Below are 17,216 nucleotides of genomic sequence, written 5' to 3'. Positions count from 1 at the left end.
AAGGTGGACTGAGGGGACCACAGCCCCTCCCTAGTGAGGGTGAGGGTGTAAGTGTCTCTCAGTCGTGTCCGACTCTTTGCAACCCTGTGGACTGCTCCTCTGTCCGTGGGATTCTCCAGGCCAGAATACTGAAGTGGGGTGCCATTCCCTTCTCCAGGGGATCTTCCCAATTCAGGGATGGGACCCGGGTCTCCCACATGGTGGGCAGATTCTTTCCCTGGGTGGGCCTCTGCAGTCCGTCCTGAACAGAAGGAAGAAGGAATAGGCTGACCCTCCCGTTGAGGGAATTCCTCATGCCTGCCCTGACTGCCTTTGAACTGAGACATCATCTTTCTCCTGCTTCGGAGTTGAGCTGAGATAGCTCTGCCCCGGTCTCGGGCCTGACGGACGCAGCCTGGCGCGGGCGGCACAGACTCTGCTGGGCCAGGGCTGCCTGCACTTCTCGGGACGTGTCGGCCCCCAGTTCCTGTCAGTCAGTCAGTCGGTCGGTCTCAGGCTGATTCTGTTCCTCTGGGGAACCTGACCAGGACCCAGCTGGGTAGTAGAGAACTTGGCCTCAGCCCAAAGAGAGACCTGGTGCCGAGGTCCCTGCTGAGCCGTGGAGTGTCCCAAGTATAGGCATGTTTGGGCGAGGGGGATGGGCCTAGGTCACACCCACATGGTGACTCGGGTGGGGGACTGGCCACACAGAGAGACCAGCCCTGGATCTCAGCCTGACCTCTGGGAGGACAGAGGGCTGGAGATCGGGCAGCGACTCAGTCACGTCTGTGATGAAGCCACTGCACACACTCAGAGGTTGAGGCTGAGCCAAGCGCCCCGGGCAGGGACCCCATCGACCGGGCGGGGAGTGATGTGTCCTGAGGACAGGGCCGCGTCACCTGTGGACGCTCCCATCCCATCTCGTGTGCCTGACTTGGCTAGAAAGAAAGAGACGTGTCCGTTTGTTTTCCTGAACCTGTGATCGTGGGAGTCGTGCTTCCCTGAGCTCTGTGACTTGTTCTAGCAGATTGTGGGCCACGAGGGTGCTCGTGAAGCCCCCCGAGGGTGCAGCCAGCCGGGCCGGAGCGCGGGTGCTCCAGGGACCCCGGGGTGATGGCCCTCCAGTCGTGCAGTGTGGCCACCCCTTCCTTACCACAGCGGCCTCCCTGGGTGGGAGGTGGGCTCAGCTCTGCTCCCCGCTGGGGTCAGGAGGACACCCACCCTGGCGCAGGGAGGGGGGCAGGCCTGCTCTGTGAATGCACAGAATGCGGGCCCTTGGCTGCAGATTGAGTGGAGGGAGTACCAGTCCTGGTCTCGGGTGTCTGAGGGAAAGCGGCCATCCTGCAGAGAGCCACCGGTCTAGAAGGCTGGCAAGAGCCGCGCCCTGTTTTGCATCCTAAATCTCGGGACTGTGTGTTCTCCGTGGCTGTCCACTGCCCCTCTACAGCGGGGAAACCAGACAGCCCTCATCAGAGGGAACAATCCGCTTCCGTAACCGGCCCATCCACACGCTGACAGGTTATGTAACAGTTCTCATTGTCCTCACTGTCTAAGAATAAAAACACTTTATTCTGCAAGTAAGGCGGCGTACTCTATAATCTGATCTTTTGATGAAGCAAAGAAAAGCTGGTTTATTTTTAGATAATGAACGTGCTGATAAGTCCTAATTTGGCTCCAGTGCCTGTAAGCGCCCGGCGCAGTCAGCCTGCGCCCCCTTCTCCGTGGGCACACGGGCGTGGCTGTGCGTCCGCCGGCACGTGGCAGCTTTCTGGGTCCGAGCCACACAGAGGCTGCTGTCGGTTCTCCACAAAGAAGAGAATTCAAGTCAGAGTGTTTTCTTCAGCTCAAAACTCTCCCTTCCCTCCTGTGATGATTTCTAGTCTGGCTTTTCTTGTGCTTGTCTCTAGGTTGCAAGCAAGTGGGTTTTAAAAATGAATCCTCCTCTCTCGTCTCCATAGTGTGGTTTTAGGAATTAAGTGGGGGTCTGTTGGTAGAGGTAAAGAACCTGCCTCCCAATGCAGGAGACACAAGAGACGCGGGTTCGATCCCTGGGTAGGGAAGATGCCTTGGAGGAAGGCATGGCAACCCACTCCAGAGAATCCCATGGACAGAGGAGCATGGTGGGCTACAGTCCCTGGGGTCACAGAGTCAGACACGACTGAAGTGACTGAGCACACATGCACACACTTAGGATAAAGGTCACTCTGAGGGCAGAAGGCTCTGTGCCCCCTCCACGTGGTGAAAGTGTCAATGTGAAAGTGAAGTCGCTCAGTCGTGTCTGACTCTTTGCAGCCCCGTGGCCCATAGCCCTCCAGGCGCCTCTGTCCATGGGATTCTCTGGGCAAGAGTACTGCAGTGGGTTGCCATTTCCTTCTCTAGGGGATGTTCCCGACCCAAGGACTGAACCCAGGTCTCCTGCATTGCAGGCAGATTCTTTACCCTTTGAGCCACTAAGGAAGCCCTAATACTGGAGTGGGTAGCCGTTCCTTTCTCCAGGGGAATCTTCCAGACCCAAGAATCGAACCCTGGTCTCCTGCAATGCAGGTGGATTCTTTACCAGCTGAGCCACCTGGGACGTGGGGGCCTCTTCCTTCTGGAGCCTGGCTGGCGCCCTGGCGAGGCGTCGTGTCTCCAGGTCACAGGCGCGTCTGGACATGGAGAGGGACCAGAGCGAGTGACTGAGCTTGGACGCTCAGCCCGGGCCTCCTGGCCCGGGGTGTCTGGGGCGTCGCAGGGGCAGCAGGCGAGGCTGTGGAGATGCCTGGGCCGGGGGGAGCCCCGCCTGACCCGACAGCCCACGCAGAGTTTCATCCTGAGGGAGCACGGAAATCAGTCCTTTCTGTTGAATGAACGATTTGGTTTCCAGGAAGCCTCCGCACGTGCCAGGCTCTGGGTGAGACAGACGAAACCCAGAGCTCCCCCGGGGATGCCGGGGCGGGACGTGGCGCCCGGGGACACGGCGGTGGTGGCGCAGCCGCCAACTCCCGCGGGAAGCACGGTCCCCAGCGGGGCGGCAGGCCGGGCAGGGGGCAGGAAGACGGCCCGCAGGCGCCCACAGCCGAGCCAGGCCGGGGTGACGGCTACGGGCCTTGGGGTCGGGAGGTGGTCCTGAGGGTGCCCGCGCGTCCTGAGAGGCCGGGGCTCTCCGGGCGGGGTCAGAGGGCGACGCCCCCTCGAGGAGGGGCAGAGAGTCGTCTGACGCGGGCGGGGCAGCGGAGAACCGGCGGCGCGGTGCTTCCGGAAGCCGGAAGCGCGAGGGCCCGCCCCTTCCGGCCCCGGGGAGCAGCCCGGAGAGTCCTGTGCTTCGCCCGCGAGGCTCGTGCTGGGCTCCTGGCCTCGGGGCCGTCAGAGGACCTGTGAGGAGAGGAGGACACTGCACTTTCGCCGTCTCGGGCCCTGGGTGCCCCGTGTGCCCCGCCGGGGAGCCCGTTAGAGACGCAGGCCCCTGTGTCGGCGCCAGCCGGGTCGAGCCCGGGCGTGCGTGTAAGAGCAGAGCTGGCCCTGCCCGCCCGGGGCCAGGCGAGCAGGGCGGGCAGGAGCGGAGGCAGGAGGACCCGGCTCAGCTCGTCTCCCCCTGAGCCGCGAGGCTCCTTCAGCCTGGAGCCTCCTCGGACGTCCCTAAGGGACCACGAGAGAGGCTCTCTTGAAGATGGCAGCCCAGCTACTAAGGAGTGTGCCTCCTCCATGTTCATCTGGTGATTCCTCACAACCACATTCAGGCTGCGTGGAGCGGGGCCGGCTCTCATCACACCACCTCTCCCAGGAGTCACCTTTGGGCAGCCCCGTGACTGCTGTCTGTTATCATTAACCACTTAGGATGACACCTCCCAGGCATGTCCGTTTCATGTTCCTCTCTTCTCCTTTTTGGTATTTTGTATATAAATACTCTGAAATTAGGTAAGTGTCCTCATTAAAATTACCTTTTATATATTCATTCCTTCACCCATATCCACATGAACTCATGGTGCGATTGTTTAAAGGGCTATGCTCTGTTACTGTATAGTCCCCATAGTTAGATCTCTGATTTCTCCAGTAGTCATGTACAGATATGAGAGAGCTGGACTATAAAGAAAGCTGAGTGCTGAAATGATGCCTTTGAACTGTGGTGTTGGAGAATACCCTTCAGAGTCCCTTGGACTGCAAGGAAATCCAACCAGTCCATCCTAAAGGAAATCAGTCCTGAATATTCATTGGAAGGACTGATGCTGAGGCTGAAGCGCTAATACTTTGGCCGCGTGATGAGAAGAGCCAGCTCATTTGAAAAGACCCTGATGCTCGGAAAGATTGAAGGAGAAGGGGACGACAGAGGATGAGATGGTTGGATGGCATCACCGACTCAATGGGCATGAGTTGGAGTAAACTCCGGGAGTTGGTGATGGACAGGGAGGCCTGGCGTGCTGCAGTCTATGGGGTCGCAAAGAGTTGACCATGACTTAGCAACTGAACAGCAGTTCTGTTTCCACCATCACTTACTTGGATGTGTGAATTCCGTATTCAGCCAGAGAAGCCCTGCAGGCAGCTCGTGCCCCTGGCCTGTCCCCACTGCTCCGGGAGAAGCTTCCTGCTCTCTGACATAATGCAGTGTCCAGGTCCAGACCCGGGATCGGCTGTCTTTCCCAGGACCCTGGGTTTCTTTAGTGGGTCCCCCTTTATGCTTCAACTTGAGGGTCCAGCCACAGACACATTGGGCTGTGACGGGGCAGAGGGCTCCTCCCCCACCCCCAGCAGCAGGCTGTCGCAGGCTTCCACCCCGCTGGCCCCCGTGGGCCACCTTTGCCCCCAGGAGGTCAGGGGACCTGCCCGGGGCCTCCCCTCCGCCTGAGCAGAGGTCCCTGCCGGTTACCAAGGCCTTGTGCCTCACCGCGTTGCTGCTGCTTTTTTTCTGGTGACTTAAAAAGCCCTGCTTATCTCTTCTGCTTCAAATTAATCCCCTGTGTTGCTTTATCGAACCATTTGTTGCCGCAGTGACTGTTGATTGCAGATGTACGTCATTTCTCCCCCGGCCTTTTCAAGGGCCAGTCACTATGGTAACCATATTACGGTAAATTGCTTTGTCTCCTTAAAATACCCTTCAGAGAAAGGTCATTCAGTATTAACATTTTCCGACTAAACCTAGCGAAGTCAGCGATGGGAAGAACACATTCCCCATGCCTGCGTGTTTTCAGGCTTGCAATTTCAGGAAAGTCTCAGAACAGGACTGCATGTTGGGAGGAGAAAGAGTTCTCACACTGTGATACATGTGTATGCGGGCTCGCAAATTTGAAAAAGTATGTTTATTTGGGTCAGTGGTTGCAGTGTGCACCTTAGAGGCTCTTGGGAGTGACTGATTGCCGGTTCCCGGTCCTGGGTGGGGGTTGAGGTGGAGACGGGCACCCTGCTCCTGGTGGGCCTGGAGGAAGCCTGGAGCCCCAGGGAAAGACGGCCCTGCCGGCAGAGGGGCCCTGGAGCCCCAAAGCCCATGTGCAGCGCCCATGGAGGGCGGACCGTCCTGCTACGTGGGCGTCCTGCTAGGGCCCGGGGCGGGTCCACAACGGATCATGCTTTCTTGCTGTTTTCCACTGACCCTTGGGAGTTTTATGTAACCACTCTTGGGTGATAGGTTGTTGTTTTTTCAGAGTAAGAACCCTCTGAACTGGGTTCCTCTGCCTTTTCCTTTTCCAGGAAGGAGACGAGCATACAGAGGTGTGTCTCAGAGCTCGTCTCTAGCCACATGGAGTTAAGGTTGCATCTTGAGGCCCACCCTGCTTCCTTCTTAGTGACGACCCTCCATCAGATCCACAAGGGAGCCGAGTGTAACACGCACATGCTCCTGCATGCCTCGGAAGGACATACGCGTCCTGCCCACCCCAGACCTGCCCAGGATGGCCACCGCCCACCATTTCAGGGCCAACTGGGGGTTTTCCTGCCTGTTTCTAAACAGTCTCCTTGAGGAGCTGTTTCGCCTGCACTTACTATGTACCAGGAGGTCTTGGAAGCGCGCTTTTTGCCTTTTAACTCCTGATTTTCTCAATAACCCAAGGAAGCAGGTACTATCTGTTAACCCATGAAAAAACAGACCCAGAGGTGTTAAGGCGTTGGTGCAGACACAGCGAGGAAGCGGCGGGGCTGGGCCTCGACCCGGGGCTGCCGTGTGGCTGGAGCGTCAGCTCTGTCCCCTGCACACTGGCTTCCTGTCCTGGAGGATCAGGCTTACCCGCTCGTAGCCTCTGCGCCTGCCTCCCAGCACCCTGTCTGCATCACTGATGCCCGTGTTCTCCTGTGCTCTCTGTCTCTCTCTCTCTCACCATCCTGACTCACCTGGAGGGTGTTTCAGCGTGAACTTCCCAGAAACGAGGCTGCCCCGATTTGCCAGTGTGTTCTGGCCCCCCTGCACATCAGAAACACTCTGTATTCCAATTTGCCCAGTCAGCCCCAAAATGCCTTTCACATACCCTTTCAATCCAGAAACCCTTGAGGATCGTGTTATGGCTGTTGGAACATCTCTCTTATTTCCGTTAGTCTCGGGCTGCTTTTCCCCTCCCCTCACGACGTGGACAGCACAGCCCCGCCGAGCTGTCCTGAGTGGTGTCCAAGCCTGGACTGTGCGCGGGTTTCCTCGGGATTCAGTTCAGCTCGAGCGTTTCGGCAGGAGGGCTGCACAGATGATCTGTGTCCCTCCTGTCTTTTTGCATTGGCTAGCTCTAATCACTTGGCTGAGATGACTACCAGGCTTGCCCAGCATAAGCTGCGTGGCTCTTTCTGAAAATGACAAATCTGTGGGGTGAGACACTGAAGCTGTGCGAACATCCAGCCCTCCAACAACCTTCACCCATGATTTTTGTCATCCTCAACTGTGGTTGCAGATATTCTAATTCTGTTGTTCCTCCTACATTTATAACTGACTTTCTTTTGTAAGTTCAGTTGAATTCAGTCGCTCAGGCATGTCCAACTCTTTGCGACCCCATGAACTGGAGCACGCTAGGCCTCCCTGTCCTTCACTAACTCCCGGAGTCTACCCAAACCCATGTCCATTGAGTCGGTGATGCCATCCAACCATCTCATCCTCTGTTGTCCCCTTCTCCTCCTGCCCTCAATCTTTCCCAGCATCAGGGTCTTTTCAAATAAGTCAGCTCTTCTCACCAGGTGGCCAGAGTTTTGGAGTTTCAGCTTCAATATCAGTCCTTCAAATGAACGCCCAGAACTGATCTCCTTTAGGATGGACTGATTGGATCTCCTTGCAGTCCAAGGGACTCTCAAGAGTCTTCTCCAACACCACAGTTCAAAAGCATCAATTCTTCGGCACTCAGCTTTCTTTATAGTCCAACTCTCACATCCATAGATGACTACTGGATAAACCATAGTTTTGACTGGACGACCTTTGTCAGCAAAGTAATGTCTCTGCTTTTTAATAAGCTGTCTAGGTTGGTCATAACTTTCCTTCCAAAGATTAAGTGTCTTTTAATTTCACGGCTGCAGTCACCATCTGCAGTGATTTTGGAGCCCAGAAAAATAAAGTCTGACACTGTTTCCACTGTTTCCCCATCTATTTCCCATGAATTGTTGGGACCAGATGCCATGATCTTCGTTTTCTGAATATTGAGCTTTAAGCCAACTTTTTCAGTCTCCTCTTTCACTTTCATCAAGAGGCTCTTTAGTTCTTCTTCACATTCTGCCATAAGGGTGGTGTCATCTGCATATCTGAGGTTATTGATATTTCTCCCGGCAATCTTGATTCCAGCTTGTGCTTCTTCCAGCCCAGCGTTTCTCATGATGAACTCTGCATAGAAGTTAAATAAGCAGGCTGACAATATATAGCCTTGACGTACTCCTTTTCCTATTTGGAACCAGTCTGTTGTTCCATGTCCAGTTCTAACTGTTGCTTCCAGACCTGCATACAGGTTTCTCAAGAGGCAGGTCAGGTGGTCTGGTATTCCCATCTCTTTCAGAATTTTCCCACAGTTTATTGTGATCCACACAGTCAAAGGCTTTGGCATAGTCAATAAAGCAGAGATGGATGTTTTTCTGGAACTCTCTTGCTTTTTCCATGATCCATCAGATGTTGGCAATTTGCTTTCTGGTTCCTCTACCTTTTCTAAAACCAGCTTGAACATCTGGAAGTTCATGGTTCACGTATTGCTGAAGCCTGGCTTGGAGAATTTTTGAGCATTACCTTACTAGTGTGTGAAATGAGTGCAATTGTGCGGTAGTTTGAGCATTCTTTGGCATTGCCTTTCTTTGGGATTGGAATGCAAACTGACCTTTTCCAGCCTTGTGGCCACTGCTGAGTTTTCCAAATTTGCTGGCATATTGAGTGCAGCACTTTCACAGCATCATCTTTCAGGATTTGAAATAGCTCAACTGGAATTCCATTACCTCCACTAGCTTTGTTCGTAGTGATGCTTCCTAAGGCCCACTTGACTTCACATTCCAGGATGTTTGGCTCTAGGTGAGTGATCATACCATCGTGATTATCTGGGTCGTGAAGATCTTTTTTGTACAGTTCTTCTGTGTATTCTTGCCACCTCTTCTTAATATCTTCTGCTTCTGTTAGGTCCCTACCATTTTTGTCCTTTATCAAGCCCATCTTTGCATCATATGTTCCCTTGGTATCTCTAATTATCTTGAAGAGATCTTTAGTCTTTCCCATTCTGTTGTTTTCCTATATTTCTTTGCATTGATCGCTGAGGAGGGCTTTCTTATCTCTTTGCTATTCTTTGGAACTCTGCATTCAAATGGGTATATCTTTCCTTTTGTCCTTTGCTTTTCACTTCCCTTCTTTTCACAGCTATTTGTAAGGCCTCCCCAGACAGCCATTTTGCTTTTCTGCATTTCTTTTTCTTGGGGATAGTCTTGATCACTGCCTCCTGTACAATGTCATGAACCTCCATGCATAGTTCATCAGGCACTCTGTCTGTCAGATCTAGTCCCTTAAATCTCTTTCTCACTTCCCCTGTATGATTATAAGGGATTTGACTTAGGTCATAGCTGAATGCTGTAGTGGTTTTCTCCACTTTCTTCAATTTCAGTCTGAATTTGGCAATAAGGAGTTCAGGGTCTGAGCCACAGTCAGCTCCCGGTCTTGTTCTTGCTGACTGTATAGAACTTCTCCATCTTTGGCTGCAAAGAATATAATCAATCTGATTTCGGTGTTGACCATCTGGTGAAGTCCACGTGTAGAGTCTTCTCTTGTGTTGTTGGAAGAGGGTGTTTGCTATGACCAGTGCGTTCTCTTGGCAGAACTCTATTAGCCTTTGCCCTGCTTCATTCTATATTCCAAGGCCAAATTTGCCTGTTACTCCAGGTGTTTCTTGACTTCCTACTTTTGCATTCCAGTCCCCTATAATGAAAATGACATCTTTTTTGGGTGTTAGTTCTAGAAGGTCTTGTAGGTCTTCATAGAATTGTTTAACTTCAGTTTCTTCAGCATTACTGGTCGGGGCATAGACTTGGATTACTGTGATATTGAATGGTTTGCCTTGGAAACGAACAGAGATCATTCTGTCATTTTTGAGACTGCATTCAAATACTGCATTTCAGACTCTTTTGTTGACCATGATGGCTACTCCATTTCTTCTAAGGGATTCCTGCCCACAGTAGTAGATATAATGGTCATCTGAATTAAATTCACCCATTCCAGGCCATTTTAGTTCTCTGATTCTTAGAATGTCGACATTCACTCTTGCCATCTCTTGTTTGACCACTTCCAATTTGCCTTGATTCATGGACCAGGTTCCTATGCGATATGGCTCTTTACAGCATCAGACCTTGCTTCTATCACCAGTCACATCCACAACTGAGTATTGTTTTTTCTTTGGCTCCGCCCCTTCATTCTTTTTGGAGTTATTTGTCCACTGATCTCCAGTAGCATATTGGGCGCCTACCAGCCTGGGGAGTTTCTCTTTCAGTATCCTATCATTTTGCCTTTTCATACTGTTCATGGGATTCTCAAGGCAAGAATACTGAAGTGGTTTGCCATTCCCTTCTCCAGTGGACCACATTCTGTCAGACCTCTCCACCATGACCCACCCATCTTGGGTGGCCCCACAGGGCATGGCTTAGTTTCATTGAGTTAGACAAGCTGTGGTCCGTGTGATCAGATGGCTCGTTGTCTGTGACTGTGCTTTCAGTGTGTCTGCTCTCTGACACCCTCTCTCAGTGCCTGCCATCTTACTTGGGTTTCTCTTACCTTGGATGGGGGTATCTCTTCACGGCTGCTCCAGCAAAGTGCAGCCTCCGCCCCTGACCTCGGGCGTGGGGTAGCTCCTCTCGGCCGCGCTTCTGCGCCGTCCGTCACAGCCGCCGCCCTTCTGTACGTATGTATATATGTGTGTGTCTCTATATGAAAGTATAGATGTATACGGGATATATATATTTCTTTTAAAGTTTCCTTTATGTATCTCCTGTATTTTGGCTGTGCTGGGTCCCCACTGCTGCGTGAAGGCTTCTCGCTGTGGTGGCTTCTCTTGCTGTGGAGCCCGGACTCTAGAGCACAGGCTTCGTGGTTGTCACTCACGGGCTTGTTGTCCCACAGCATGTGTGATCTTCCCTGACCAGGGACCAACCCTGTGCCCCCTGCACTGGCAGGTTGATTCTTAACCACTGAACCACCACGGAAGTCCTGTATTTCTTATTTAATCTCCTTCTGTATGTACACAGAAGGTAGTATCCTTTTTTATAATCTTTTGTATTTTGCTTTTATAACTTAAAGTATATCCTGGAAATTTCTCTATTGTTCAGTCATTCAGTCGTATCCGACTCTTTGTGACCTCATGGACCGCAGCACGGCAGGCTTCCTTGTCCTTCACCATCTCCTGGATTTTCTTCAAACTCATGTCCATCGAGTCAGTGATGCCATCCAACCATCTCATCCTCTGTCGTCCCCTTCTCCTCCTGCTTTCAATCTTTCCCATCATCAGGGTCTTTTCTAATGAGTTGGATCTTCGCATCAGGTGGCCAGACTATTGGAGCTTCAGCTTCAGCATCAGTCCTTCCAATAAATATTCAGGGTTGATTTCCTTTAGGATGGGCTGGTTTGATCTCTTTGCAGTCCACTAGCACCACAATTCCAAAGGATCAGTTCTTCAGTGCTCAGCCTGCTTCGTGGTCCAGCTGTTGCTTTTACTGCATATACATTATGTCATAGTTTAAAAAAAGTTTCCTTCACATCTTTCATTATAAAAGAATCTACCCATATTTTCTTCTAGAAGTTTTCCTATGTAGATCACTGATCTGTTTGGTCTTTATTCTGGTATATGGTGTGAAGAATAGACTCATTTATGCCTTTTTTAAACAGCTACACAGTGATCACAATGTTACTGAAAGTGGGGTCCATTTGACTGCTCAAAAGCCGAGAAAGAGGCAAGGCTGGTGGAAAGGAAAGTTTGCTTTATTTTGGAGGCTGGCAACTGGGGATGGGGGCGGGTAGGGCAGACTCCTGTCTGCAGGTTGACCTTCACCCCCGCCAACCTTAACAGTGGTCCAGGGCTTTATAGACTGAGGGAGAGGGCTCCATGCAGAAATAGCACAGTCAGCTCTGACAGTCACCACAAAACCGGTCATCGGTGGTCTTCCCAGTGTCTCTCGGTCGTCTTCAGAACAGCTCGTCTTCAGGGCCATGGTCATCTTGTTCCCATTTCCTTGAGGCCCGTTCCCAGAATCACGGCAGCTTACGTCATGTCTCTAGTCTGGTCATCATGTCATTAACTTCTTCCCCCTGGTGTTGCAGTGTCTACAGGGCATGGCTCAGAATATTATCCGTAGCCCTTGAGAAGGCGCTGAAGACCCTTACTTCTTGCTGACTACATTGCTATTATCTGGTCTGCTTTGACCCTGTCCCTTTGTTTCTGCATGTCCTCACTTCTCTGATTAAGCTTATTCTTTGGCTCAAGTCTCTCCATGGACAAAATGCAGGCAGAGGACACGGGGAGAAGGACCATAGGTGTGGTGCGTCAGCAACATCCTCTATTATTGCAGACACTGTCTTTTCCCAGTGATCTGAGATGTCACCCGCACCATGAACTGTATTCACATATGACTTTGGGTCTCTGCTTGGACTCGTTGTTCAACTGGTTGGCTTGCTCATTTGCCAAGATCACGGTTTTAATTATTGAGGCTTTTTAGTACGTTTTAATATCGAGTAGGATTAATCCTCCCTCACTGCTCTGCTTTTAGAATTTTCCTAGCTATTAGCTACATTTGAATAATATGCAATATAATTATGTTGAAGGCTTAATTTTTCATTTAAACTGTAGAATCAACTTGTGTAAGTTCACAATAAAAACTTACTGGGAGTTTTATTTCCATTTTGTTAAATTTATATAGTATCTCTAAGGAGGATTGATGTTTTTTATAATGTTGAATTATCCTCTGCTAGAACAATGGATTTTTTTTTCATTTGTTCAAGTCATTTTTGTGCTCTGTGGGAGTGGCTTGACGTTATTTTCATGAGCATTCTGCATATTTCTTGATAGGTTAACTCATAAGCACTAGACCCTCTTTCTTGCCTTTGTAATAGTGAGTTTCTCCCCCATCACACACCCACACAGACACAGGCTGTTGGTTTTTGTGGATTCACTTTACCTTCTCCCATTAAAAAAATTCTTTTATTGTTTTTGTTATTTTCATTATTGAGTCTCTTTGGTTTTCCAAGTATATTTTTATCTCATGTGCATATAAAGTTTTATTTCTTTCCAAACTTTTAACCCTGTAATGGTTTTTCCTTATCCAATTATATTCATTATATTTTCAATATAGAGTTAAATAGTGTGTGTGTGTGTGTGTGTGTATGTGTTAGTCACTCCGTCATGTCTGACTCTTTGTGACCCCATGGACTGTAGCCTACCAGGCTCTTCCATCCATGGAATTTTCCAGGAGTACTGGAGTGGGCTGCCATTTCCTTTTCCAAAATAGTAGTGTGGAGAATGGGAATTCTTGCCTTCTTTCTGACCTTAGTGGGAAATACCTCTATTGTTTCCCTATTAAGAAAGATAATAGCCTGGAGGCTGACTTTACATCTGTGCATGTTGCAATGAGTTGGACAGAACTGAGCAACTAACACTTTCTTGTATATACGTGTGTACATGTGTGAAAGTGAAGTGAAGTCGCTCAGTCACATCCGACTCTTTGCGACCCCATGGACTGTAGCCTACCAGGCTTCTCCGTCCATGGGATTTTCCAGGCAAGAATACTGAGTGGGTTACCATTTCCTTCTCCAGGAGATCTTCCCGACCCAGGGATTGAACCCAGGTCTCCTACGTTGTAGGCAGACGCTTTGCTGTCTGAGCCACCAGGGAAGTCCATGTATATGCATGTGTATGTGTGTATTTAAGTACAAATGTGGGCTTCTCAGGCGGCGCTATTGTTAAAGAACCAGCTTGCTAATGCAGGAGACATCGACATGGGTTTGATCCCTGGGTTGGGAAGATCCCTCGGAGGAAGAAATGGCAACCCACTCCAGTATTCTCGCCTGGAGAATCCCATGGACAGAGGAGCCTGGCAGGCTGTAGTCTTTAGGGCTGCAGAGTTGGACATGACTGAAGTGACTTAGCACACATGCGTGCAGATACAAATGGAGATAGATCTGTACATATGTCTAAGTCTGTACGTATGTCTGTGTATTTAGAGAAATGTCCATGAATTCTTACTGAAATTGCTGAATTTTATTGAAGGCTGTTTTAGTATTATGGAGAAAATCATACCATTTCTTCCTTATAGCTGTTATTAATGTGGCAAATTATATTAATCGATTTTCTAATACTGATCCAGTCTCATGATCCTAATAAATTCTACTTACACATGATGTATTATTTTTTAATCTGTTTTTGGATTCTGTGTGCTAATAAGTTTTGTAGGATTTTTTGCATTGATACTTGTAAGACATATGGGTCTCAGGTTTTTATTTTGGGCTATCTTTATTGGTTTAGAGATCAATATTATAGTTGCTTCAAAAAAGAATTTGAAGGTTTCTGTCTTTTTATATTCTGCAACAATTTAAATAATGTTGAGATTATTTTGTATTTATGTAGTAGATTCCCAATAAACCTTTGAGGATTTTTTTCTTTTTAAAGGAATAGTTCTCTTAGATAACTTTCTGTATTTTGTCTCTGGGAGTAGGTCTGTTTAAGCTTTCTATCTTTATTTGGGTCAATTTTAGAAAATTGTGTTTTCCTGGGATATTATTTTGGAGAAGAAAATGGCAGCCCACACCAGTATTCTTGCCTGGAGAATCTCGTGGACAGAAGGGCCTGGCGGGCTGCAGTCTGTCATGTCACAAAGAGTCACATGACTTAGTGACTAAACCAGGATGTTGTTTGTTTCATCTATATTTTTAAATCAATTTGCATGGAGTTGTACAAAACAGTTCTTAGTTTTTTATGCTCATATTTTTCTTTGTTATTTCTCCCTTTCATTTTTTCTTTACTTTCTTGTTTCGGCAAATTATAGAAGTATGTGTTCATCTCTTCTAAGAGAAATAACATTTTGATTTAATACTTCTGCTTAATTTTCTACTGTATTCTATTAACAGTTATGTTCAGAATTACTAAGCAAATGTTAAGCAAATACGAATTTGGTTTCTATTCTGTCACATTTACTTTTAGGTTTAGTATTTTTTCCTTTTGCTTTTTCTTGACTTATTTTATAGCTGTCTTTCCAGGTTTTGAGTTGGGAACTTAATTCCTTTATTTTTATTCTTTTATTCTATTGGTATAATTTTTTAAAGTTACACAGTTTTTCCTGATCACTGTTTTAACTGTATCCCATACATTCTGGCGGAGAAGGCAATGGCACCCCACTCCAGTACTCTTGCCTGGAAAATCCCATGGACGGAGGAGCCTGGTAGGCTGCAGTCCATGGGGTCGCGAAGAGTCGGACACGACTGAGCGACTTCACTTTCACTTTTCACTTTCATGCACTGGAGAAGGAAATGGCAACCCGCTCCAGTGTTCTTGCCTGGAGAATCCCGGGGACGGAGGAGCCTGGTGGGCTGCCGTCTATGGGGTCGCACAGAGTCGGACACGACTGAAGTGACTTAGCAGCAGCAGCAGCAGCAGCATACATTCTGGTGTGCAGCACTTTATTGCCCCCAGTTTTTAGTAATTCTACAATTTTTATTTGTATTTTTCAGCTAATGACTTTTTTATTATAGAGTTTTTTTTTTTCCCCAAGAAAAAGAAAAAAGGGCTTTTTGGTACAGCACTTAGATTCTGCGCTGTAGGTTTCGAGGGTTCCTAATGGACATCTATGTTTGTATTTCGTTATTAACACTTGCCTGTGGCTAAATGTGGTGCGTCTCTGTGACTGTTTCGTGAGGGTTCAAGAGGGAGCGTGTCCTGTGTCCAGAGCTGAAGCTTACTCCGTCACCAGGATCTCTGTCTCCTTCCTGATGCTTTGCCCTTTGACCTTTCTTGGACCGAGAGGAGCGGTCTTCCTGGAGCTCAGCGGTTCCCTTCTCTGCGTCTCGACGCTTCTGCATCACAGTGGTTCCTGTGCTTCTCGAGGGTGTTCACAACAGACTCGGCATCGTGAGTCGTCGCTTTAAACACCCAAGGCATCCTTCCCGTCTGTCTTAATGCTGTTTCTGCCCCGGAATCCCACATGACCCTTCACAGCTCTCCTCGCCTGTGCATTTGCCGAAACTGCCCTTTTGGCAGAAGGAGACACGTTGTTCTGGATGCGTCTCCTGGATTCAAGTGGGGTTTGATTTTACTTTGTGAAGCCATTTGAAAATCTTTAGTTTTCAATGTTACGTTCGAGTCAATCGTGTTGTATGATGAAGTGTTGTAGTTACTGGGTGTATTGTTGTGACGTGTTCTATTTATTTATTTTTAATTGTTTGCTTTCCTTCTTTTCTCTTTTTCTGCCAGTAACTTGTTTCTTTGCATCGATGGTCAGCCTCTATGTGGACACTTTTATAATGCCTTCGTCTCCCCCCACCCACTCGATCCCCACTACGTTTGTATTGGCTTTTGCTGTCTGACTCCTCTCCCTCTGACCTCCTGGGTAAGCTGGCCCCTCGGTTTGTCCCCAGACAAGCTCACTCGCCCAGGAGGTGTGACTCCACCCCTGCCCTACCCCCAGCCAAAGTGAAATTCTTCCTCTTGGGGACAACTGTCCTGTGTCCTCCAGAGGAACCCTCCTTTCCTCATCTGCAAGGTGTGGGGCTGACCTTGACCCCAGCCCTGGGGTGTGACACTCGAGGCCCAGAGGGGGAGGTAGGTGCCCCAGGCCCCCATTTAGGACATCAGGGGGCAGGCCTGGCCCCAGGCACAGCCTCTTTCTGTCCTGGGACGCGGAAACCACATCCCAAGAGGGCTCAGCCCCAGCTCTTGGGGTTGGGGGCAATCTCATCACCCTTATCTGCTCTTTTATTAAAAAAAATTCTAATTGGAAATAGGTATTAAAATTCCTGAATCAATCTTTGAAGTTTTTCTCTCTGAACTTTCATCTCTGTATTTTTCATTATCCAAATGATTTTCTCTATTTCTATTCCTTCAGTTGAAAAGGAAAAAAGGTTTAGTGTTCTCTTGCATTTTCTGAACAATGTGTTTTTATGGCATGCTATTCTTGTCCATAAAATCAATGTCTCTTATCTCTTTGATGTTAACTGTACTTTAAAGATGCGTCCCCTGCTGCCTTTATTATTTCTATTTCCTCTGAGTTAATTCTCTTTTCCCTCTTTCCCACCTTCCTGCCTCTGGGTTTTGTGTCAGGGACTTTCCCCAAGGGCCTGGAGACTCTGACACCGGATATAGGTCTGGATGGGGAGGGGGCTGGAGCGCAGTTGGTGGAGACGCCTGAATAAACTGGCGTGTCGGTTTTCCCAGACCGCGCTCCTGCCGGATGAGACCTGGCCCTGGGGCCCAGCTCGAGAAGGATTCTGGGCCCGCCGTGCGCTCACCCTGCTGTGCCGGCTGTGAGGACGGTGTCTCACTCCACACCCGGCTGTGCCTCTGCTCGCGCATTGCAGAATCTACTGATCCCGCCTCCTCAGAGCCGGCTGCAGCGGGCTGGGGGCGGCTTCCTGCCCGTGGAAGTTGGGGAAGGGGCCTGCCCTCCACACTCCACATGCCCCCTCGGGAGACTCGGGTGTCCCCGCTCCCGAGCCTCTAGGGGGTCCTTGGGGAGCAGCCAAGTGTTGTTGCTTTCTCCATCCTGACGGCACCCGGATTTCATCACTGCTGTATTCTCTCTGTCAGTGGCCACTGTGAATTTGCTTTCCATCCTCCAAAAACGCACTGCCGCCTTGAGTCTGCCATCAA

The 17,216-nt window shown here is 49.4% G+C and overlaps 1 protein-coding gene across 1 annotated transcript; it reads right to left on the bottom strand.

The window, feature by feature from the left end:
• Nucleotides 1-1,584: 1,584 nt before the first annotated feature.
• LOC123328930 (translation initiation factor IF-2-like) lies at nucleotides 1,585-16,919 on the bottom strand. The gene is made up of 3 exons (XM_045162482.1): nucleotides 16,856-16,919; nucleotides 2,537-3,537; nucleotides 1,585-1,781 (listed from the first exon to the last, which is right to left on the bottom strand). Exons 1-2 carry the CDS (start codon nucleotides 16,917-16,919, stop codon nucleotides 2,672-2,674), a joined length of 930 nt encoding a protein of 309 aa, XP_045018417.1. The 3' UTR covers nucleotides 1,585-1,781; nucleotides 2,537-2,671.
• Nucleotides 16,920-17,216: the final 297 nt, after the last annotated feature.

This window comes from Bubalus bubalis, chromosome 13 (genome assembly GCF_019923935.1).
Source record: "Bubalus bubalis isolate 160015118507 breed Murrah chromosome 13, NDDB_SH_1, whole genome shotgun sequence".
Classification (NCBI taxonomy): Eukaryota; Metazoa; Chordata; class Mammalia; order Artiodactyla; family Bovidae; genus Bubalus; species Bubalus bubalis.
This window is presented reverse-complemented; position numbering and strand designations above follow the sequence as displayed.